This window comes from Eleutherodactylus coqui, chromosome 13 (genome assembly GCF_035609145.1).
Source record: "Eleutherodactylus coqui strain aEleCoq1 chromosome 13, aEleCoq1.hap1, whole genome shotgun sequence".
NCBI lineage: Eukaryota > Metazoa > Chordata > Amphibia > Anura > Eleutherodactylidae > Eleutherodactylus > Eleutherodactylus coqui.
Window position 1 is genome coordinate 69,156,172 of NC_089849.1, and position 24,816 is coordinate 69,180,987.

A 24,816-nucleotide genomic window follows, 5' to 3' on the forward strand; every position below is an offset into this window, starting at 1 on the left:
TCCCACTGATTTCAATGGGAAACAACACTTCCCAGTCGTGTGTACATTGCAGGGCATGCGCTGTGTTTGACTGTCCCATTGAAAACAATAGGCGATGCGTTCTGAGAGATGCCAAAAATAAGACATGCAGCAATTTTTCCCCTCGCAGCATCGCTGTGAGACCAAACATCGCTTATGTGTATGACTCCATTCAAAAGCATGGAGTTCATATTTGCGCGTGCTTTGTACACCTCACAATGCTCAAAACTGGCACATGTTTCATGCTTGTGTGAATGTAATCTAAGGACTGCTTCACACTGGTGATTGCGATTTTGCGGCCAGAAAATTACGGCAAAATCACAATTTTGCTCGAGATATCTGAGTGACAGCAATGCTTTTTCTCGCAAAAACATCGCTGCTGCTTGTGATTTTCTTGTGCGTTTTCCTCGATATAGAAAATAAGAGTTTCTAATGTTAAAAACGCATTGCATGAAAATCGCAAGTTCGTGCTTTGCGATGCGATAGAAAAGAGGTTCCATAGGGAAACAGGGGAAAGCGAATGGGTAGGAGAGCGCCCAGGTAATGGCCAATACGAAAAAGTATAACAAAAGTAAAATGAAACCGCAGGAAACTATCCAAGAGCAAGTGGAGAGCTGCAGACCCCAGGAAATCACCAGACACTCCAGAAGGGTGCCGAGGAGCAAGTACGTAGTATTGCGTCTATAAGGAAACATGGGAGATAAAAAAAAGCAAAACGCAGAAAGCCAGAACATGCTGCGATTTTTTTTTTCTACCCCATGTCCTATGAATGAAACCATTGAAAATCATTGGTTTCATAATTCTGCGTTTGCACTCACTCTCACATCGCGCAACATGATATGGACGTGAGAAAATCACAGTGATATCGCTGCGGTTTCTTGCGGTGATACTGCAATTTTGCAGCACCATGTGCAAAGATTTTCCGAAGGAGAGGGGGTGCTAGAAATATAGGCCCTACCCCCAAACTAAGCCCTGGCTGCAGAAAAAAAGCAACAAAGCCCACATCACCAAAGAAGCGCTGTCCAGCTCTTTGGTGTCTTCTCCCCGATCCCTGGAGCTGGTCTTCAGGCATATCTTCTGGTCGGGGATTGGAAATTCCCATCCTCCAGGAAGCGCTGCCTCTGATTGGCTGAGCCATTCATTGAATGGCTGTGATTGGTTCATCAAGTGCTGGCTTTGATTGGCTGAGCACCACAGCACTCAGCCAATCAGAGGCAGCGTTTCCTGGAGGCAGTGAATTTCCAATCCCCGGCCAGAAGACATGCCTGAAGAAAACTATCGGGGACCAAGGGTAAGATGCAGCAGAGCTTTTTGAGCGTCAGAGCTGCTTGGTGTGTGTGACATTGTGGAAGTTTTGGAGAAGTTAAGAGGCAGAGTCGAGAGTAGTGAGGAGAGTGCAGAAATGTAGTCGGTGGAGGAGGACGTGTCAGCGGGAGTCTGAATCTCGTTTTGCTTCTGCATGCGCAGGGATGTGGGCCTATCTCATTTTGCCTGCTATAACAGACGGAGGAATCAACTAGCAAGTAAGAAAGGCAGAGCTGTGCGATTTTAACAATGTCAAGAGCCCACTCCCAGGGATCGTCTATCAGATAACTGAGACTGAGGATACCTTGATATCGGGAAGTGTGTATATATACTATATAGTCAAAAGTATTTGGACTCTGCAGAAAATCATTAAATATGGAAATACTGAGTTTGCAGAACGTTATGCTGGGAAGGGCATGGGTAAAAATAAAAGGCTTCTTATTTTGCAATAACTATTCATTCATCCGATCGTGACTTGTGAGACGAACTGGAGCGATGAGTATGACACCGCCACCCATGCCCATCTTCACAACAATCTCTTCTCACAGCCTTGTGCAGCAACCAAGGACCAGGCCTTCAGCTGAGGGGACGACAGGGTATAGGTTGGCAAACAGTTCACAGTGGTGCTACCGTCTCCCTCTTCCTAAGATGGCCGAAGGGTGGTCCCGCCGCATGCTGGGGGAGACTAAAGAGATTTTACCTGGTTATCCCAACATGTCCTTATTTTGTCATCGTGACGCCAGTGCCCCAGGATAAGTGACAAATTCACTCACCCAGAATAAAGTGTAGTCCACAACAAAAGACTTTTCAGAAACTGGGGGCACATGGTTCTCTTTTACTCATAGTTAATTTAGATAATTGCAAAGTACAAAAGTTCCAAAGTACGGCATTCAGTGCTTCAGAATAGATCTTCTAGAATTCTCATTTCCTTGTCTCATTTCTTTAAACTCGTATAGTTCTGGTTCCCCAAGGCACATACATTCTCAGTGGCAGGGAGATCTGATGGATCTCCTTCTTGGGTTAAACACTCAACTGCACGGCCGCTCTGACACATTCACACTTGTGACTAGCGTTAGGTACTTTCTACTAGTCTTTCTTGAGTTGCAGTTCTGCGCTCTCACACCCACGCTGACTGCATGTTTTGCATTCCCTTCTTTGAAGGGGATGGAACTCTTACAAGGAGAGGCTCCGCCATGGCTGAGCTTAGGAGCAGCCAATCTCTCCTCCATCTCCATCCTCTCCAACTCTCAACAACCAATGTCCACTCACTCCTGTCTCTTCTCTCTCTCTCTAAACTCCTCCTCCTAAAACCTGACCTATTGCAAAGCATGTGCACACAGAACATCATGACATACAATACACATAACTAGACTGATACAATTTCAGACACCAGACATTAACTCATTCATGCCCTGTTTTACGTTAAAACAGATATTACTGTTCTATTCACTACTCTTAACAGTGACACGAAACACTCATAAAACATACAGATTTACAGGTGCTGGGCCACTACTCTTGCACGAGGAATGGCGAGCTATTCCTGCCCAGACTTAGAGAGAACTTGTGGAAAGTATGCCTCGACGTGCTGCCGCTGTAATACAAGCAAAAGGAGGGCCGACACCTTACTAAATAGAAGAATAAAGCACTTTTATGTGAAAAACATGCAGTGTCCAAATACCTTTGTCCATATAGTGTATATGTGTGTATATATATATACATACTTACACACAGATACTTCTATACTGGGGATAGATACATCATGATTGAAGGAGGAAATAAAATGCACCGGAGTGTCTCTTTAGCAGCTTAAGCAGTATGTCCAGAGCTAGATTGATTTTCTTATAAATCACAAGTGAAGCTATGTCTCTCCATGATTACGGCTGCATTCCCACAAACGTATATCGGCTCGGTTTTCACGCCGAGCCGATATACGTCGTCCTCTTGTGCAGGGGGGGGGGGGGAGGATGGAAGAGCCAGGAGCAGGAACTGAGCTCCTGCCCCCTCTCTGCCTCCTCTCCGCACTATTTGCAATGGGGAGAGGCAGGATGGGGGCGGGGCTAATTCTCGGAATGTAGCCCCGCCCCATCCCGCCTGCTTTCATTGCAAATAGTGCAGGGGGTGGAGAGGAGGCAGAGAGGGGGCGGGAGCTCAGTTCCTGCTCCTGGCTTTTTCATCCTCCCCCCCCCCCCTTCAGATGAGGACGACGTATATCGGCTCGGGGTGAAAACCGAGCCGATATACATTCGTGGGAATGCAGCCTAAGGGCGCCCACCCACTGGCGTTTGCGATTTTCGTGCGTGAAAAACGCAGCGTTTTCGGCGCGTTTTTGCCGCGTTTTCCGTTTTTCGCGGTGTTTTCGCGGCTTTTTCGCGCCTTTTCCATTGACATTCATGGGTGCATTAGGAGAAAAATAAGGACACATATGCAACTGACAGTTCCTATGTTAAAAATCGCAACGCACCGCAAAAAAAAACGCCAGTGGACAGGAGTACATTCAATTCTAATTGCTCTTGAGAAAAAACGCAAAACGCAAAGAAAAAAAAATCGCCAGTGGGTGGGCGCCCTTAGGCAGTTTCCCGTGGCAATAAAATCAAGACAAACATTTTGTTCCCCAGTGTAACCTATTCTTAGGATAGGTCATCAATCATTGATCAGTGTACCAAGGGTACCCATAGAAGTCAATGTGGCGGGGGGGGGGGGCAAATGTACGCACAATACGCAAGGAAATGTGTGAAACACTGAGTAATTGCGCAGGAAAAAGACCACAGCTGGAACTCATTAGCCATTTCAATCGGTGCCTCTTTGTTTGCCACGCACAAATTCAACATGCCTTATGGGCGCAGAAAGTACAGTAAAATACACGGATACGCGTACAAAAAAGCATTGTTCATTCCACGAAAATGCCACATTCATGCGTGTTTACACTTGTGTGAAGCCAGCCTAAGGTTCATATCCCCAGGTATTTTTACACTGCGTATTACGCGAGGGTTGCACGCACACATGCGTCATACGTGGTGAATTGACGCAATGAAAGTCAATGGACTTTCATTGTTCTATGCATATTGTTCGATGCTCTATTTCTCTGAGTATGACACGCAGTTTTTCTATGTGCTACGTATGATACGCTGCCCATATGCAATTAAAAAAATCACACTCTGCATGTCCGTGACGTCGGATTCCCGGGCATACACTATGCCATAGTCAGCCCATTGGCAGAGCCTATGGGCTATGTATCTGAAAACGCCGTGGGTGTTCTACACATACACCTGTGGGCATGAGCCCTATGACTGTGTCTAAATCAGTGTTCAGGATTCCTTTCGGAGTCTTCATCACTGATTTCTGCAAAATTCCTGGACAAAACGCTGTATTATTACATTCAATACAATGCCAGATGGCTGGATGGAAACCTGACAGACCCCATTATAATCATTGGGGTCCATTCGGCACTGTTCAGCCAGAAGATTTCATTTTCGTGCTCCTATAATGGACCATGAAAGTGGGACCCATAACTGTGATGTCAACATAGGACCTGCAGGATGTCATGCTTCCTAAAGGTGGTGCTATACCTCTTGTAATCTTTATGATGGTGCAATACTGCACAAACACCAATCACATCAGTTTGTGAGCTCTGTAGCTGCAATGGGATTTTAGGCATGGAAGGAACAGATAATAAGGCTCTGTTCACATGTGTGTTAGTGGACAATCATTAAGTAGCCTTCAGAGGTGCCCGGCACAGCTGCTACCCCCTTTACTATGTAAAAGAAACATGTGGCATCGCTGTATTTGTAATGACACAGAGAAAAAAGTTAGTACATTATTGAACCCATACAGTGCACGCCATTAAAAAAAATGTTGAAAATAGCTAATTTTGTCTGTCTCGCCTTACAAAAATACAAATGAAAACGTCGCATGGATCAACAAATGGTGCCATTAAGTACAACTCATCTTGAAAAAAAAAAACCCTTTCACAGTACCTGTTGACAAAAAAAGAAAAATGTTGGGGGTCTTTGAATGCAGCGATAAACACAAAATCCATTTTTTTTTTAAAAAGCGTGAAAAAGTTGGAAAAAAACCCCCAAAACTATATCAATTTGATATTGAAATAATCACACTGACCTGCAGAGTTAGTTTAACATTATTTATTCTGCACAGTGAACGCCTTAAAAATAAAAATAGAAAACACGCTAGAACTGCAGAGTTTGTTAATCTTGCCTATAGAAAAAAATGGAATTAAAATCAATCAAAATGTTATATGTTCCCAAAAATAAATGGATAAATGAAGACTAGAGTTCATCCCACAAAAAACAAGCCCGCATAGAGCTCCGTCGATGGAAAAATAAATGTTATGCTTTTGGACCCATTGCTGTCTTTTATGACATATGAAGTGTCGTTTCAGTGATTTCATTTATGAGGTCACATGAATTCACAGGATACGAGGAACCGGTCTACTGAACATCCCCACCTGACTCACGAAACACCACTACACAACCAGCAAATTGGCGTTTGGTGCTCAGTGGCAGGAACATGAAAAGTGGGCCCAATTTTCTTTGAAGCAGCTGTGAATACCGAGGTGTATCTGGACACGTGTTAAACGTCTTCCAACCGAATAACACCAGAATAAAGAATGCACTGTATTCCTACTAGATGGGGCAAAACACCACACCTCCCATGACTCATGGAATCTTAGGCTACAAATATCTTTTATTTTACCATGAAAAATAACATACACGAAGTCCGAATCTGGATTAAAAGGCCGCGGCCTTTAATTAAACTGGGTTAAAGCATATTAAATATCATAAAATATATAAAATGTAGACTCAGTCCGTCCACCTCAAGTCTACCAAATATAATAAAATCAAATATAATATTAAATATCATAACCGATATAACACGTAGACTCAGTCCGTCCACCTCCAGTCTACCAAATATAATAAAATCAAATATAATATAACCTGTAGACTTAGTCTTGCATACTCCATTCTACACCACCAAAGTCCTTTTAATAACCTTTCTGTCCACCCGCAGGAGGCGGGCGACATCCCACCCGGCCATGCTCATCCTATGACATGCCCCCCCCCCCCACAACCGCCGCAGCCATTTCAATCATATTTTGCAAATTCATGTTAAGAATGTCAAGAGCAATATCAGATAGATGTACCTGGTCGGCCCTGTAAAACCCAGGAATGAACCCTTCTAATTCTCTGTGACGAAATGAGAAACCCCCAATGGTTGACATCCATCTCTCTAGAGATCTATTCAACCGTCTTCTAATCTTTTCCATAAACAAAAACTTGGGGAACGACCAAATTTTCCGGGGTATTATTTCTGATAACACTATTCTGGTCCCAGGGAACATAGACTTCGTTTTCCACAGCTCCTTTCTGATCTCAAGAATCAAGTCGTATGTCTTCAGCCTTCCAACATCATTTCTTCCTAAATGAATAATCAAAATGCTCGGCATCGGCAGCACTGTCTGCTTCTCGAGCAGCAACGATGTCAAGGAGGGCCAAGACATTACCCTGATTCCACACCAATAGATCTCATAAGAAGATGTATCTAAATCCAAATTCCCCGAGTAGCAGCGGCTTACCGCCCTCTGATGGGCCCAGAATATAAAAGAGTGTCCTACAATCCAAACTATCTCTCTTTGAGAACCTAAAAAAAACAAAGAACATTACAAGGCAACATTATTGGGCCGAACATATAATTGAAATCGATTTGATTCCCATCTACCGATACTCTTAATATGCTCTTTGCTGAAACCCAACCTAGCTGCCTCTGAGGCAGCGCCAATTCTAAACGAGTGCAATGTCACTTTAACACCATTGCAACCTGCCTTCTTAACACATTTCTTTAGCGCACTTACAAATTGAAATCGTGACAGCGAAGATCCGTCCACATGGCAAAAGAACGATCCCATCTTTTGCGGACGAAATCCTCAACTACCTTTGTAAAGCTCTGAGCGGGCACAGGTTAGCAGAGGGATTCTGAAACAGCTGTATCCATATCCCTGCTGCTGTGGAGCCCAACGGTGTCCTCCTGGAACGCTGGCTTGTGACGCTGTGGGGAAACTGATGGAGAATAGCGCCTGCTGCTCTTCTGTGTGCCCTCCACAACCCCTGGTACTATCTCCTTCCAGGCGACCTCTTCCTCGCACTGGACGATGCAGCAGCACTTCTGGTGGAGTCCCTCCGGGGCAAAATGACCGCTGACCCAATACCTCCGGCATCCTCCGGGTCACTTGGCTCAGGGGCTAAAAGGGAGATATCCTCCAGGCTGGCAGGTAAGGCAGACCCACCTGCAGCAGGAACTTCCAGGCAACGTCTCAGCCACTCCTCACCCCCTGCAGCCTCCGCTCTCACTATCAGCTGCCTCAGCAAGTCCTCCATCACACAGCTGGCAACCTTGAATGCTGTGAAGAAAACTGTGACAGGATTCTGCAGCTTTTCTTAATGATATCTCCTCTCTTCTTCCCGCTCAAACCTCCACCAATCACAGCCTGTTGCTAGGCCTTTGCCTCACAGAGACCTTCTCTCCTGATGGGTCACTGCCGTTATCTTCTTGGCCAATCATTCTCTGTCGCTAGGCTTCCCAGCTTCCATAGCAGACTCCTCATATTATAGCTGACCCTAGAGTGACTTAATAAAAACAGGTTAGAACCCCCCCCCATCCCCAATTCAAACCATATCCATCTACCTTTTATTAGTTATTAACCCTTTCCGCCCCCAGATTCCATGAGGCCTAAGTCCCCTAGCGTCCTTCTGTCGTACACTGGCATGGGTTTATGAACTGTTTACAGAAGAGCGCATTGTGAGCAAGGGGTTATGGCCACCATGTTCCCACTTGTCCATATGTGCTTTTTACCTGTCAGGAAATTTAAAGCAGAAAGTATACGCCAGTAATCCACATACACTGGATGAACTCAAGAAAAACATAACAAATACTATCCACAGCATCAACGTTGAAGAGCTGCAGGCAGTATCAGCCAACATGTTGCGATGTATCCAGAGGTTCATTGAAGTGAAAGGGACCACTTGCAGCATCTGTTTTAATTAGGGTAAATAAAGCTTTGGAAAAAACAATCCACTTGCTTGTTCTTCCTGACGCAGAATTATGAGAGGTGGGCTTCTTTTCTGTGGACCACCCTGTATACAGAAACAGAAAATTCTGATAACAATGCTCTTTAAACAACCCTCACAAAATTGCCGGTTCTTATTTGCCACTCCATATTACTTTCTGCTTTGAACAGTAAGAAGACCAGAGTACCTCATTGACTGCATGGTCTCTATGAATATTAGTTTCTGCATATGGCCTTTTAAACTAAAAAACAAGCATGAGCTTCACAGTAATTGCTTCATATTTAAGGTCCATTTACATGGGACGAGCTGTCGGGTAAATGATGCTTGATGAAGGCTACCAAGTTGAAACGTTGCCTAGTCGTATGGAGGAATAAAGTATTTTTTAACTTTTTTGCACCATTTATGTGGTCACACTATTTCTTTAGTTTGCTGCATTTGGTGGATCCTTGATTTGGGCTCCTGCCTGTGACTGCATTTTTTATCTGCCTCACTGGGGACAGCAATCCAGGTTGTGCTGCTGGCATACGCTTTTCTTTCTTAGTTTTTTCTGGGCAAATGATGCCCGGCACTCATTCCAGTGATGCTCGCTCCTGTACACAGGAGCGAGTATCACTGACATTGCTCACAGTGCTACCAGCATGGAGGTGGAGCTGGCTCCCTCCACCCGCCTCTATTCACTGTAAGCCGACAGTCGTTCAAAAGTGAACAACTGCTGTTTATACTGAGCAGCACATCGTTCAGTTATCTGCATGCGGAAAATGAACAACTGAACAATTTTCATTCAACTGCTGCTTGCATTTACACGGGACGATTATCATACAAAGTTCCGCAGGAGCGAGGAATCTGAGCCACTAGACAGTTATCTCACTATTTTCACATAGAGTAATGGCCCTTTTACACACAACGAGGACTGCACAATTCTTGTTTGCCAGAGCGAATGAGCTGATGACGTCCCCAGCAGCGTGTTCGTAAGCATGCATAAAAAAAGGTTAAAGAAAATTAAAACCCCACATATTTGGTATTGTCGCGTCTATAACGAAGTGTACAATAAGCTGCGCATGCTTTTGACTGTGCACGAAGAAAAGCGCTAAAAAACTGAGGCAACATGCTACTTTTTAGCATTTTGCCTCCCTTAAAACGCAATAAAAGTGATTTAAAAAGCTGTATGTACCCCAAAATGGTACCAATAAAAACTACAGCTCGTCTTGCAAAAAATAAGCCCTCATAGAGCTCTGTACATAGAAAAATTAAAAAGTTACAGGACTTTGAATGCAGCGATTTAGAAAAAAAAGATTTCCAAAAAAAGGTGTTTTGTTGCGGAAAAGTGGAAAAACCTAAAAAACGTAAGAATTTTGGTATCGCTGTAACCGTACCGACCCGCAGAAAAAATGTATTGTGTCATTTATGCTGCATGATTAACGCTGTAAAAAAAATAACACCGTATATTCCAGCGTATAAGACGACCTTTTAACTCCGAGAAATCAGCTCGGCAGTCGGGGGTCGTCTTATACGCCGGCTATGCAAAAAAAAAAGTGTAAAAAAAAAATAAAAATCAGTACTCCCCTCCCCCCGCATTCTGCGGTGCTGCTGCAGGCTGTCGCTCCCTCCTCATCCCCGACAGAGCATTGCTTTCTGGATGCTGGGCTTGAAATCCCCACCTCCAGAAAGCTAATGCTGTGATTGGCTAACTCACGCGCCATCAGCCAATTACAGCCATCCAATGACATCATTGAATGGCTGTGATTGGCTGACGCCATGTGGTGTCAGCCAATCACAGCTATTCAATGTTGAATGGCTGTGATTGGCTGATGCCGCGTGAGTTAGCCAATCACAGCATTAGCTTTCTGGACGCGGGGATTTCAAGCCCCGCATCCAGAAAGCAATGCTCTGTCGGGGACGAGGAGGGAGCGACAGCCTGCAGCAGCGCCGCAGAATGCCGGGGGAGGTGAGTACTGCTTTTTTTTTTTTACACCGTATTCCAGGCGTATAAGGCGACAGTTGGGAGCTCGTCTTATACGCCCCGTCGCCTTATACGCCGGAATATACGGTAATCTATGTCAGAATTGATGCATTTTCTCTCCTTGCTATCATAAAAAAAATAATAAAAGTTTTACAATATAGTCAATGTACCCAAAAGTGGCACCAATAAAAACTACAGTTCGCCACGCAAAAAACAAGCCCTTATACATCCGCGTCGATGGAAAAATAAAAAAGTTATGACTATTGAAAAATGGAGAAGAAAATCCGCCAAAAATCGTCGCGTCCTTAAGCCCAAAATAGGCCATGGCATTAAGGGGTTATTGCAACGAGAAGCCAATGATGACTTTTATGCCGGCTGAAACTGAACAACGAACTGAAAGCAAACGATTCTCAATCATCATTGGCTCGCATTTAAGCGGAACAGTTATTGTTCACATTCTTTCTTTGGAATAATATTTGGAACGATAATCATTTTGTCTAAATGCACCATAACAAGTGACCATATATAGGGTAAGTAAAGTAGCACATATGATTAGGAATAATTATTACCTCAATTATGAGTCTACAAAAAAACTTAATTATTCAAAGCATGCAGGGTGGAGACTCTCAAATGTACAGCTATGATTCCATAACATTTGTGACGTACAATTAATGCACACCCTGGAAAAGTTCCCAATAGACACACTAAACATGTTTACTGGGTTACATTAGTCTGACACAGGTCTAAAGAGAGCCCTTTTGGCCTCCATCTAGTCAGTTTCTCAAGTCTTCTGTAAGTATTTTGCAGTTACCCTTAGGTTCTTTCTTTTCTCTCTTAGGATTGCCAGTTGTGCTCTTGGAATGATGTTAACAGCACCCCCACTCCTAGGGAGATTAGCAAGAGTTCTGAATATTTTCCATTTGTAGATCATTTGCTAACAGTGGCTTAATGTACAATCAGATCTTTAGCAATACTTTTGTAGCCCTTTTCAGTTGCATGCCTCTTTATAACATGTCTTCTGAAAGTTGTTTGCATTGAGGCATGGTTCACAGTAACCAATTTTTATTGAGAAGCAGAGATTTGTCAGTAACCAGGCTTTGTGTAGCTTTATTTAATAGGCAAAGCACCTGCGAAACCCATACTTCCAATCTCATCTCCTTCAATTTAACACTTTTTGTCAATTAGTTCTTGGAGATGTCATTAACACAGAGGTTCACTTACTTCTTCTTCCTGTACTGAAATGTTAACCTAATTTGGTCAAGAAAATACAGAGGATATAAAAGCTTAAACATACCTGTTAAATTGCCATGTAAAAAAATCTGACAGAGATGAATCATTTCAGATTTATTTCCACCTTTAATGCGACCCATTATCTGTACAATTCTATTGAGAAAGAAACTGAAATCACTTAGGGTGCCTTGGCACTGGCGAGAAAATCGTGCAAGATTTGTGCGTTGCAAGACTCAATAAATCTCACACAAATATAAAACTCATTCTTTTGAATGGGTTCATTCACATTCACGATGTTTTCTTGCATGGCATAGCATTGCGATGCTATGCAGGAAAAGAAATGGCAGTATGTCCTATCTTTCTGCAAGATCGCCCATTGCTTTCAATGGGTTCGACAGCAATGGGACCGGCTGTGGCAGCCACAGTGGGAATTCCCTACATCTCCGCAGTGATGCAAGGCTTTTTCACGTAAAACCTCCACGCATCCACAGGTTTCACATGAATGGTGAGGGCGATATTGGGCTGTGATGCATGGCGCGATATCGCCCTCGCCAGAGTGAAGAAGCCCTGAGGGTAGAAAAGTTAAAATGTGGTTGCATAAGTGTGAACACCCTCTTATATTTGGGGATGTGGTTGTGTTCAGAATCAGCCAATCACATTTAAACTCATGATAAATAGTAGTCAGAACACAAGTGCCATTATTTACAATGACATTTAAAAAGGTGTTTCAGAATTATAACGTATCGCCTATCCATGTCTGATTGGTGGGGGTCCAACTGTTTTAACCCCCACCAATGACAAGGTTTGAGGTCCCATGTACTCTGTTTCAGTGGAGTGACAGTCAAGTGCTGCTGCTCCATTCTTTAGTATTGCTGAGGCCAATGATTGGAAAATACTACAAGGCAGCAGGAAACATGGATTCTGTCCTTGTATTGTTACACCACTTTATGGGCCTGGAACACCAGAGGCTTAAAGGTATTGTCCAACTTTTTTACTTAGGGAAAAATCAGCTGGCCACAGCTAGTTTCACATACTCTGACAATACTCTTCTTCCCTCCAGTAGTGCATCATGGGACCTGTGACATCATGCCAGCACCTGGTCCAATGACACCCCTATATAGTTACACGGACTAGGAACTAATCATCCAATAGGGATGTCACTGATAAGGTTTCTTTTGGAGTGGGCAGCTTGCAGGACTTTGGCTGCAGTGGTCATGTGAGTCTATAACAAAATCTGTATTTTTTGTATTTTGTGTTTTTAAAAATTATTTTACAATGTTCCTTCCCACTGCTCCATTTTTTTAAATCAGAAAACCCCTTTTACTACCCTGTCTATGATACATAAAATTTGATGGAAGAAGATAGATACCCTTACCATTAAAGGTTGTGTACCCTATACCTTTGTCTTTGGGTTTTATATTGTCTAGAACAGGGGTCCCCAACCACCGGGCCTCGGACCAGGGCCGGGCCATTAGGTGGTTAGCGCCGGTCTGCAGCACCGCCGGAACTTTTCTTCTAAACACAAGGCCCGCGTGCTGAATCCGGCCCGCTGCCTTGTGTTATGTGGCCCGCGGTGTGCCGACACCGCTCACCACTGAAGCGATTACCAGCGGAGGTGCCGCAGCTCCCCGCTGGTTTTCGCGCTGACCCCGGCGCACACTGACGTCAGTGTGCAGCCAGGATTCTCCTCCCCGAGTCCCCTGCTCATTAGTTCCGCAGGTGAGGACTCGGGGAGGAAGCATGCCGGGCTGCACACTGACGTCAGGGCAAGCAGAGAGGGAGCGATGCTGACAGCAGGGAGGAGGTAAGTATATGGGTTGGGGGGGTTGCTTACTACTGGGGGTGGCTGCTAATTACTGGGGGGGCTGGTTATTACTGGGGAGGGCTGGTTATTACTGAGGGGTGGGGGCTGCTTACGGGGGGGGCTGCTTGTTATTGGAAGGGGCTGCCTGTTACTGGGGGGGGGGGGCTGTTTATTAATAGGGGGGCTGCTTATTACTGGGGGGGGCTGCTTATTAATAGGGGGGCTGCTTATTACTGGGGGGCTGCTTACTACTGGGGGGGGGCTGCTTACTACAGGGGGGGCTGCTTACTACGGGGGGGGGGGGGCTGCTTATGACTAGAAGGGGCTGCTTACTACTGGGAGGGCTGCTTACTACTGGGGGGGCTGCTTATTACTGGGGGGGCTGCTTACTACTGGGAGGGCTGCCTATTACTGAGGGGTGGGGGCTGCCTATTACTGGGAGGGCTGCTTATTACTGGGGGGGGGCTGCCTATTACTGGTGGGGGGCCTGCCTATTACTGGGGGGGGGGGGGGGCTGCCTATTACTGGTGGGGGGCTGCTTATTACTGGTGGGGGGCCTGCTTGTTACTGGGGGGGCTGCTTATTACTGGGGGTGGGGGCTACTTATTACAGAGAGAGGGGCTACTAATTACTGGAGGGGGCTGCTAATTATGGGGGGCTGTCTATTACTAGGGGGGGAGATAATTTATATGCTGCCCTATGTGTGTACTGGGGGGGGGAATAGATTATATACTGCCCTATGTGCGTGCTGCCAGGCGGGGGGGGGGATATATTATACTGCCCTTTGTGTGTTCTGCCAGGACATTCTAAATGTCATAATTGAATAAGTATGCACTAAACTCCAACCCCCTTCATAACCCCACCTCATATAACCAAAGCCCCGCCCATGTCCCGCCCAATCCTGCCGGGCCTTGTAAAAATGTTCTTGCTTGAAGCCGGTCCCTGGTGCCAAAAAGGTTGGGGACCACTGGTCTAGAAGGCTTTAGTAGATGGCCACAGATGGGGTTGAGATAAACAATGCTTAGAGTGCTGAGATCATACTTGCAAACATTTGCTAAGTTGCAGTCAGAGTATGCGCTGCCTAACTTGAAAGTTTCTAAGTACTTGTAACTGTGATCCTCCAGTGCTCTTCTTCGATTGTAACTTGGTCAGTCTCACTTTTTTTTTCAGGGATTTAGTTCTAAATCTTTAGTTAGCAGAAATCATACCTGATAATGAGCCGGTTATTTGTCAGGGTGCATTCACACGAACGTATATCGGCTCGGTTTTCACGCCGAGCCGATATACGTTGTCCTCGGGTGCAGGGGGGGGAGGCTAGAAGAGCCAGGGCCAGGAACTGAGGCTCCCGCCCCCTCTCTGCCTCCTCTCCGCCCCTCTGCACTATTTGCAATGGGGAGAGGCGGGGCGGGGGTGGGGCTAATTCCCGGGCTTTAGCTCCCGTTCCGCCTCCTCTCATTGCAAATAGTGCAGAGGGGCGGAGAGGAGGCAGAGAGGGGGCGGGAGCTCAGTTCCTGCACTTGGCTCTTCCATCCTCCCCCCCTGCACACGAGAACAACGTATATCGGCTCGGCGTGAAAACCGAGCCGATATACGTTCGTGTGAATGCACCCTCAGCTATATATCATGCAACACACATTCTGCCATGAAAGCGTCACTGACCCTAACCCTCAATGTGAGGATGACCTAGGTGCAATTCAAGAAGAGCATTGGTGGAATGTGTTGTTAGGGTCATCCTCACATTTAGGGTTAGGGTCAGTGACATGCTTTCATGGCAGAATGTGTGTTGCATGATATATAGCTGATAAATAACCAGCTCATCATCAGGGATGATTTCTGCAATCTAAATGAAAGGAGATTCCAACGCAGATGTGAACCCGGCCTTAGTGAGGCACAACAGCTTTTCCATTTTTAACTTATTCACAGAGAGTACAAAATGATACTGTTTTTATCTAATACTTGGCTGAGAAACAGTCCATGATGGCAGAAATCTAAGTAAGCTGCTCCACATCACATGGCCATGCCCAAAATAAACATGATATTGGGACAGAGTCTAACGGTTTATTTTATTTTATGAGGTTTCTAATCTCTTTAACCCTTTCCAATCCAATTTGTATCCTGGTTTTCCTAGGGGGCTTACTCTTTTTCTGCCGTTATACAATGGCGCTATCTGCTGGCTAAAGCCAGTACTGCATGAGGTGACACGTTGGACAGGCTTCGACAGCAGAGAGGCTGGCAATATACAGTAAGAGAACCCTGATGGACGTCTCCCCACATCGGAGCTGTACATCTTTAAATCATAATGTCTTAAGACGTCAGACAGTGGATTGAAAAGAGTTAACGCTGTCCTGAGATACCTGGAAGACATTCTTGTGATGGAACATATTAAACTAGATCAGTCACGTATGCTGAATATGGCACAAAAGCTAATTTCACAGCACTGCGAACATTGTAAAACCGAAATGTGGTGAATTCACTAAATGTGAAAATATGTGGGTTCATTGAATAGATTTTTGAGTTATGCTACATTGACACTGACCAGAGGTAAAATAATGGGTGTAAGGAGGTGACCTGCTTACTTTGTTCTCGTATGCAAGACCATCTTCACATAACGATGTTATGTATTATATATCTCATATATATACAGGGTGCCAATATAATGTATGCACATTTTGAATGATTATAGATTCAGCATTTATTAACATACAGTTCATTCATTCAATAATTTTTGACTGATTGTTTTTATTTTTTTGTCAATGTCTGTTTTCAAACTGATGACCAATCTGTTCCAGGTACTGCAGATAACACAAAACAATGAACCTCTTCATTCAATCAACCTGTTTGGCACATTGTCATTGGAGGCCCAATTAATTCCTTTGTTGATAAGCCGCACCACACTGTAACTCCTAGTAAATTACCATGATGTTTCTCTACAATGTGGACTCTCTGGTCCCTGGTAGGTGCAATTGTGGTAATTATTTGAGCCATTTAATTTAAATGGAGCCTAATCATGCATCCTCTGCATGTCTTGCCAAGTACAACTCACAAAACTGCACTCTCCAGTCTGGGTCATCTTCATGGAAAGCATGGACTATTCTGGAATGGCTGTAGCTCTGGTTCTATCAGTGTTACCAACATGTTTTTGGTGTCATTTTATAGCTAAGATTCAGTAGCATTTTTCTGTCAGTGTGTGCAGAGGAGAGAGGGAGGGAAAGTAGTAGGTAGCAGAGAAGGAGCTGTCATTCTCCTGCCTCTCCCCATCCAGGGGAGGGGTAACATGAACTTTTGTTCATGTTTTCACCCCCATCAATCAGAGAGTATATTTGCTCTTCGATTGTCACATATGAGGGTCTTTTTTCCCAGAAAAGTGAAATGATAACGATTAGCTCCTCTAATCGCTTCACTCCACATGGGCAATGTGGATTCCGCATGCAGGACCCTGGAATGGAATCCGTCTCTGACCCTGGCTGGCAACCCTGCGTACCTTGTCTTTTCTGTAATGCGAATGATTGCGGATGCTCACCGTCAGTCAGATTTTTTTTAAATATATGTTTTTCCCGCAGCCTATCTGCAATGTCAATTGCGGATGGTCTGCGGATGGGCAGCTTCCATTGACTTTTATGGAAGCCATCCTCACGGAGTCTACAGCAAAATAGAACATGCTGGAATTTTTCCTCTGATTGCAGAAATTGCAACTTGTTTCCGCGGGTGTAGCCTGTTTTGAACTGAATTACTGCCGATCCTCCACGCGGATGCTGACCGTGGATTCCGCAGCAAATATCTATTTGTGTGCAGCCGGCCTTCCCCTTCAGATACTGCAGTCATGTAAAACCTTTCAGCCTTACACAAGGCTTTAAATATTGAAAAGTAAAAAGATTAACCAAAGCTGCACATCATTGAAATCATCACATCCATAACAAATAAAAAATATTACAATAGTTATCCAACATGGATTCAGAAAAAAAACTTAAACAAAAGACAAAATATCAGTTTTGTGGTAAACTATTTACTGGCCAAAAAAATGCGCTTAAGGTGACTGAGTTCTGCATCAAATAAAGTTACACAAAATATGAATTTGAAATCTGCAATTAAAAAAAAAGAAATTTTGGGGAGGGTTTTTCTAATTTTAACGTGACTTTTGGAGGGATAAGACAAAAACGGACATGGTTATACAAAGATGCAATTCTGTTCTGCATATATGTGTTTGTTCATGAGATAGGCAACTACTGCTTCAGTGCAGATAATACAGATGGTTAGGGGCTGAGAGGTGTGGAGGGGAATTGCTATATTGATAGTATATAAGAAATGTAGCGACAACTTTCAATCATATTTACATACCAGTAATTTAAAAAAAAGACAATTAAAACCTAATTTATTATATTTCCTAGAAGAAAACACACAAATGTACAATTTAATCTTAAATCCTATGTACTGGTGTATGTGAGAAGGAAGCTCTTAAATAGTGATGAGCAAGCATTGCCCTTAGCGAGTACCTGCCCACTCGAGAGAAAAGGTCCGGCTGCCGGCGACGGGCAGGGAGCAGCGGGGGAGAGCGGGGCGGAACGGAGGGGAGATCTCTCTCTCCCTCTTTCCCCCCACCCCCCCTGCTCACTGCCGCAACTCACCTGTCACCCGCGCCGGCACCTGAACCTTTTCTCTCGAGCGGGCAGGTAATCACTAAGGGCAATGCTCGCTCGAGCAATTGCCCTTAGCGAGTAGGCTCGCTCATCTCTACTCTTAAATCTTGAATCACATGCTGGAAATCAGATTACAGATGTAGTTTAACATTCCAACATTAGGCACATGTCTGTAATTGTATGCAGTGTTAAACAATGATTCATGCTGGCGTCAAACAAGCAGGATGTTTTTGTATCATGATGAGGTCACAGAATGCTAAATATTGAGCCCTGAGTCCATACTCTGTGTTGAAGATAGCTCTGTTAGGCCTCTTTAAGTGAAATGAAACCTTTGGGTGGCTTTTTCCAAAAATATGTAACTTAAAAATGAGAGCATCAAGCAAATTTTTATTTTGTGAAATCCTATGTAGATGAATCATCAATATAGTTTTGGAGCTTGACAGCTGCTCTTCTGTATAATCCAGGTTAATAGCCCCTATGGACCCTTCTGTCAGACAGAGATGTTGTCTGCAACATTTACTCTTTAACATTATTAAATATTGTATTGCTGCCCAACTCTAAGGTCGATTTTACATCTGTGTTGGAACCGCCAGCTGAAGGTTCCGTTGCAGATCCGGTTCACAATACTGGAAAAAGAAAGTGTTGCATGTATCACCTTTTCTTCCATCTAAAAGCTGGGCAGCTGGACGGAATGCGGACGAACCCCATTATAGTCAATGGAGGCGGGCCGGTTCAGTTCCATCCAGAGACTGAGTCGGTCGTCCACAGGGATTCCCCTTTCCTGTTGCCTGAACAGATCAGGAAAGCGGAATCCTCAGCACAGATATAAAACCACCATAATATATACAGTGGCATGAAAGTAAGTAAACCCTTTGAAATTACCTACATTTCTGCATTGATTACTAATAGAGATGAGCGAGCACCAAAATGCTCGGGTGCTCGTTACTCGAGACGAACTTTTCGCGATGCTCGAGGGTTCGTTTCGAATAACGAACCCCATTGAAGTCAATGGGCGACCCGAGCATTTTTGTATATCGCCGATGCTCGCTAAGGTTTTCATGTGTGAAAATCGGGGCAATTCAAGAAAGTGATGGGAACGACACAGAAACGGATAGGGCAGGCGAGGGGCTACATGTTGGGCTGCATCTCAAGTTCACAGGTCCCACTATTAAGCCACAATAGCGGCAAGAGTGGGCCCCCCCCCCAACAACTTTTACTTCTAAAAAGCCCTCATTAGCAATGCATACCTTAGCTAAGCACCACACTACCTCCAACAAAGCACAATCACTGCCTACATGACACTCCGCTGCCACTTCTCCTGGGTTACATGCTGCCCAACCCCCCCCCCCCCACGACCCAGTGTCCACAGCGCACACCAAAGTGTCCCTGCGCAGCCTTCAGCTGCCCTTATGCCACGCCACCCTCATGTCTATTTATAAGTGCGTCTGCCAGAGGAACCGCAGGCACACACTGCAGAGGGTTGGCACGGCTAGGCAGCGACCCTCTTTAAAAGGGGCGGGGAGATAGCCCACAATGCTGTACAGAAGCAATGAGAAATATAATCCTGTGCCACCACCATCAGGAGCTGCACACGTGGGCATAGCAATGGGGAACCCATGTGCCACACACTATTCATTCTGTCAAGGTGACTGCATGCCCCAGTCAGACTGGGGTTTTTTATAAATAGTCACAGGCAGGTACAACTCCGCAATGGGAATTCCGTGTGCACCCACAGCATGGGTGGCTCCCTGGAACCCACCCGCTGTACATAAATGTATCCCATTGCAGTGCCCTGGACAGCAGAGCTAGCGTCAGATGAAATGCAGGTGGGCTTCGGCCCACACTGCATGCCCCAGTCAGACTGGGGTTCTTTAGAAGTGGACACAGATGCATTTACAACTCCCTGTGGACCCACAGCATGGGTGGCTCCCTGGAACCCACCGGCGGTACATAAAAATATCCCATTGCATTGCCCATCACAGCTGATGTTATGTCAGCTGTAATGCAGGTGGGCAAAAAATTAATTGGATTACACTGTAGGCGAGGGCCCCCAAAAATTGGTGTACCAACAGTACTAATGTACCTGAGAAAAATTGCCTATGCCCAATCGAGAGGGCAGGTGAAACCCATTAATGGCTTTGGTTAATGTGGCTTAATTGGTAACTAGGCCTGGAGGCAGCCCAGTTAAAATAAAAATTGGTGGAGGTGAAAGTTTCAACGCTTTAATGAGCATTGAAACGTATAAAAATTGTTTAGAAAAACTATATGACTGAGCCTTGTGGGCCTAAGAAAAATTGCACGTTCGGCGTGATTACGTCAGGTTTCAGGAGGAGGAGCAGGAGGAGGAGGATGAATATTATACACAGATTGATGAAGCAAAAAGGTCCCCGTTTTGGATGGTGATAGAGAACGATGCTTCCATCCGCGGGTGCAGCCTACGTATTGCTTAGGTATCGCTGCTGTCCGCTAGTGGAGAAGAGAAGTCTGGGGAAATCCAGGCTTTGTTCATCTTGATGAGTGTAAGCCTGTCGGCACTGTCGGTTGGCAGGTGGGTACGCTTATCCGTGATGATTCCCCCAGCCACACTAAACACCCTCTCTGACAAGACGCTAGCCGCAGGACAAGCAAGCACCTCCAGGGCATACAGCGCGAGTTCAGGCCACGTGTCCAGCTTCAACACCCAGTAGTTGTAGGGGGCAGAGGCGTCAACGAGGACGGTCGTGCAATCGGCTACGTACTCCCTCACCATCCTTTTACAGTGCTCCCGCCAACTCAGCCTTGACTGGGGACCGGTGACACAGTCTTGCTGGGGAGCCATAAAGCTGTCAAAGGCCTTAAAGAGTGTTCCCCTGCCTGCGCTGTACATGCTGCCTGATCTCTGCGCCTCCCCTGCTATCTGGGCCGCGGAAATGCGCCTTCGGCCACTAGCGCTGTCGGATGGGAAGTTTACTATCAGTTTGTCCACCAGCGCCCTGTGGTATAGCATTATTCTCGAACCCCTTTCCTCTTCGGGAATGAGAGTGGAAAGGCTCTCCTTACACCGTGGATCGAGCAGTGTGTACACCCAGTAATCCGTAGTGGCCAGAATGCGTGTAACGCGAGGGTCACGAGAAAGGCATCCTAACATGAAGTCAGCCATGTGTGCCAGGGTACCTGTACGCAACACATGGCTGTCCTCACTCGGAAGATCACATTCAGGATCCTCCTCCTCCTCCTCCTCTGGCCATACACGCTAAAAGGATGACAGGCAAGCTGCATCTGTCCCCTCAGCAGTGGGCCAAGCTGTCTCTTACCCTCCTCCTCATGCTCCTCCCCCTCCTCCTCCTCCTCCTCTGGCCATACACGCTGAAAGGATGACAGGCAAGCAGCATCTGTCCCCTCAGCAGTGGGCCAAGCTTCCTCCCCCCCCCCCCCTCCTCATGCTCCTCCCCCTCCTCCTCAACGCGCTGAGATATAGACATGAGGTTGCTCTGACTATCCAGCGACATACTGTCTTCCCCCGCCTCCGTTTCTGATTCCAAAGCGTCTGCCTTTATGCTTTGCAGGGAACTTCTCAAGAGGCATAGCAGAGGAATGGTGACGCTAATGATTGCAGCATCCCCGCTCACCATCTGGGTAGACTCCTCAAATTTTCCCAGGACCTGGCAGATGGCTGCCAACCAGGCCCACTCTTCTGTAAATAATTGAGGAGGCTGACTCCCACTGCGCCGCGCAAGTTGGAGTTGGTATTCCACTATAGCTCTACGCTGCTCATAGAGTCTGGCCAACATGTGGAGCGTAGAGTTCCACTGTGTGGGCACGTCGCACAGCAGTCGGTGCACTGGCAGATTAAACCGATGTTGCAGTGTCCGCAGGGTGGCAGCGTGCGTGTGGGATTTGCGGAAATGTGCGCAGAGCTGGCGCACCTTTCCGAGCAGGTATGGCAAGTTGGGGTAGCTTTTCAGAAAGCGCTGAACCACCAAATTAAAGACATGGGCCAGGCATGGCACGTGCGTGAGGCTGCCGAGCTGCAGAGCCGCCACCAGGTTACGGCCGTTGTCACACACGACCATGCCCGGTTGGAGGCTCAGCGGCGCAAGCCAGCGGTCGGTCTGCTCTGTCAGACCCTGCAGCAGTTCGTAGGCCGTGTGGCTCTTCTCTCCTAAGCTGAGTAGTTTCAGCACGGCCTGCTGACGCTTGCCCACCGCTGTGCTGCCACGCCGCGTGACACCGACTGCTGGCGACGTGCTGCTGCTGACACATCTTGATTGCGAGACAGAGGTTGCATAGGAGGAGGAGGAGGGTGGTTTAGTGGAGGAAGCATACACCCCCGCAGATACCACCACCGAGCTGGGGCACGCAATTCGGGGGGTGGGTAGGACGTGAGCGGTCCCAGGCTCTGACTCTGTCCCAGCCTCCACTAAATTCACCCAATGTGCCGTCAGGGAGATATAGTGGCCCTGCCCGCCTGTGCTTGTCCACGTGTCTGTTGTTAAGTGGACCTTGGCAGTAACCGCGTTGGTGAGGGCGCGTACAATGTTGTGGGAGACGTGGTCGTGCAGGCCTGGGACGGCACATCGGGAAAAGTAGTGGCGACTGGGAACCGAGTAGCGCGGGGCCGCCGCCGCCATCATGCTTTTGAAAGCCTCCGTTTCCACAAGCCTATACGGCAGCATCTCTAGGCTGATCAATTTTGCAATGTGCACGTTTAACGCTTGAGCGTGCGGGTGCGTGGCGTCGTACTTGCGCTCGCGCTCAAACAGTGGCGCTAGCGACGTCTGGACACTTCGCTGAGAGACATTGCTGGATGGGGCCGAGGACAGCTCAGGTGAGGGTGTGGGTGCAGGCCAGGAGACGGTACTGCCTGTGTCCTCAGGGGGGGGTTCGATCTCAGTGGCAGGTTGGGGCACAGGGGGAGAGGCAGTGGTGCAAACCGGAGGCGGTGAACGGGCATCGTACCACCTTGTGGGGTGCTTGGCCATCATATGCCTGCGCATGCTGGTGGTGGTGCCTTCCCAGCTGATCTTGGCGCGACAAAGGTTGCACACCACTGTTCGCCGGTCGTCAGGCGTCTCTGTGAAAAACTGCCACACCGTAGAGCACCTTGACCTCTGCAGGGTGGCATGGCGCGAGGGGGCGCTTTGGGAACCAGTTGGTGGATTATTCGGTCTGGCCCTGCCTCTACCCCTGGCCACCGCAGTGGCTCGGCCTGTGCCCACACCCTGACTTGGGCATCCGCGTCCTCGCCCGCGTCCACGTCCTATAGGCCTACCCCTACCCCTCAGCATGGTGTATTAGCAGTAGTGCAGAAACAGAACGCTGTAATTAAATGTGCCGCTTATTGGCCTGTGCATGGAGGCTGACTTCGTTTACGGAACCCCAGGAAATAATTTGGCGCACGCCTGCTGTAACACTTAGCTGGCTGCGTATTTATTTGGAGAACTAATACCCCCAGCAGACACGGACCCAGAACACTGAGCACAGTTACAGGTAGGCCAAATAGATTTTTTTCCAATATTTTTTGGAAAAGGACCACTGCGTATATTCAATCTATAATATATGTCTTCTGGCCCTGCCTACACAATTCTGTCCCTGATGTGTGTGTCACGGAACTGCAGTGTTGCACTGTTATTAACTGCAACAGAGCGGTGATTTCAGAGCCAGGAAATAATTTGGCGCAAGCCTGCTGTAACACTTAGCTGGCTGCGTATGATTTTGGAGAACTAATACCCCCAGCAGACACGGACCCAGAACACTGAGCACAGTGACAGGCAGGCCAAATAGATTTTTTTCCAATATTTTTTTGAAAAGGACCACTGCGTATATTCAATCAATAATATATGTCTTCTGGCCCTGCCTACACACTTCTGTCCCTGTAGTATTACTGCAGGGCGCAATGCTCTGCACGGCCAATATACCAAAAAAAAAAAAGTGCAACACTGCTAAAAGCAGCCTCCACACTACTGCACACGGTTAGATGTGGCCCTAAGAAGGACCGTTGGGGTTCTTGAAGCCTACAATAACTCCTAACGCTCTCCCTGCCTCCACACTTCTGTCCCTGGACTATTACTGCAGGGCGCAATGCTCTGCACGGCCGATATACCAAAAAAAAAAATGTGCAACACTGCTAAAAGCAGCCTCCACACTACTGCACACGGTTAGATGTGGCCCTAAGAAGGACCGTTGGGGTTCTTGAAGCCTACACTAACTCCTAACACTCTCCCTACAGCAGCTCCAACACGATACCACTGTCCCTCAGCTATGTCACAACGCATCTGAGGCGAGCCGCGGGAGGGGCCGATTTTTATACTCGGGTGACACCTGATCTCCCCAGCCACTCACTGCAGGGGGGTGGTATAGGGCTTGAATGTCGCAGGGGGAAGTTGTAATGCCTTCCCTGTCTTTCAATTGGCCAGAAAAGCGCGCTAACGTCTCAGACATGAAAGTGAAAGTAACCCGAACATCGCGTGGTACTAGTTACGAGTAACGAGCATCCCGAACACGCTAATACTCGAACGAGTATCAAGCTCGGACGAGTACGTTCGCTCATCTCTAATTACTAATAAAATCTAGACTGATGGTTATCCAAGTCAAGTTTTAGTCAAAGTCAAGATTGGATACAAAACAAAGGAAAAGTATTCAGAAGCAACATAGGTTGTATATTGTGAGGTTGAGGCATGGTTAAAACCACACGAAAAACACAATAAAAACATGATATATGATGTGGTTGCAGTTTCTCATGCAACGGCCAAGCAGAGAGCGCCAAAATGAGGGGGACCATGGGATTTGAAGAAGGATTGTTACAGG

At 46.5% G+C, this 24,816-nt stretch overlaps 1 protein-coding gene across 8 annotated transcripts in view; it reads right to left on the reverse strand.

Moving 5' to 3' along the window:
- Positions 1–24,816, reverse strand: part of LOC136588016 (RAC-beta serine/threonine-protein kinase-like) — a 78,718-nt gene that overhangs the window by 15,808 nt on the left and 38,094 nt on the right. For 2 of the 8 annotated variants that reach the window (XM_066586907.1, XM_066586906.1), the window contains exon 1: positions 7,270–7,615. The exons of 2 other annotated variants lie outside the window; for them this stretch is intronic. Coding sequence is in view for 2 of the 6 variants with exons in the window: in XM_066586900.1 (XP_066442997.1) it covers positions 7,190–7,243 (54 nt within the window). In the remaining 4 variants the exon portion in view is untranslated. 4 more of the 8 variants (XM_066586905.1, XM_066586903.1, XM_066586900.1 and 1 more) reach the window with 4 other exon arrangements.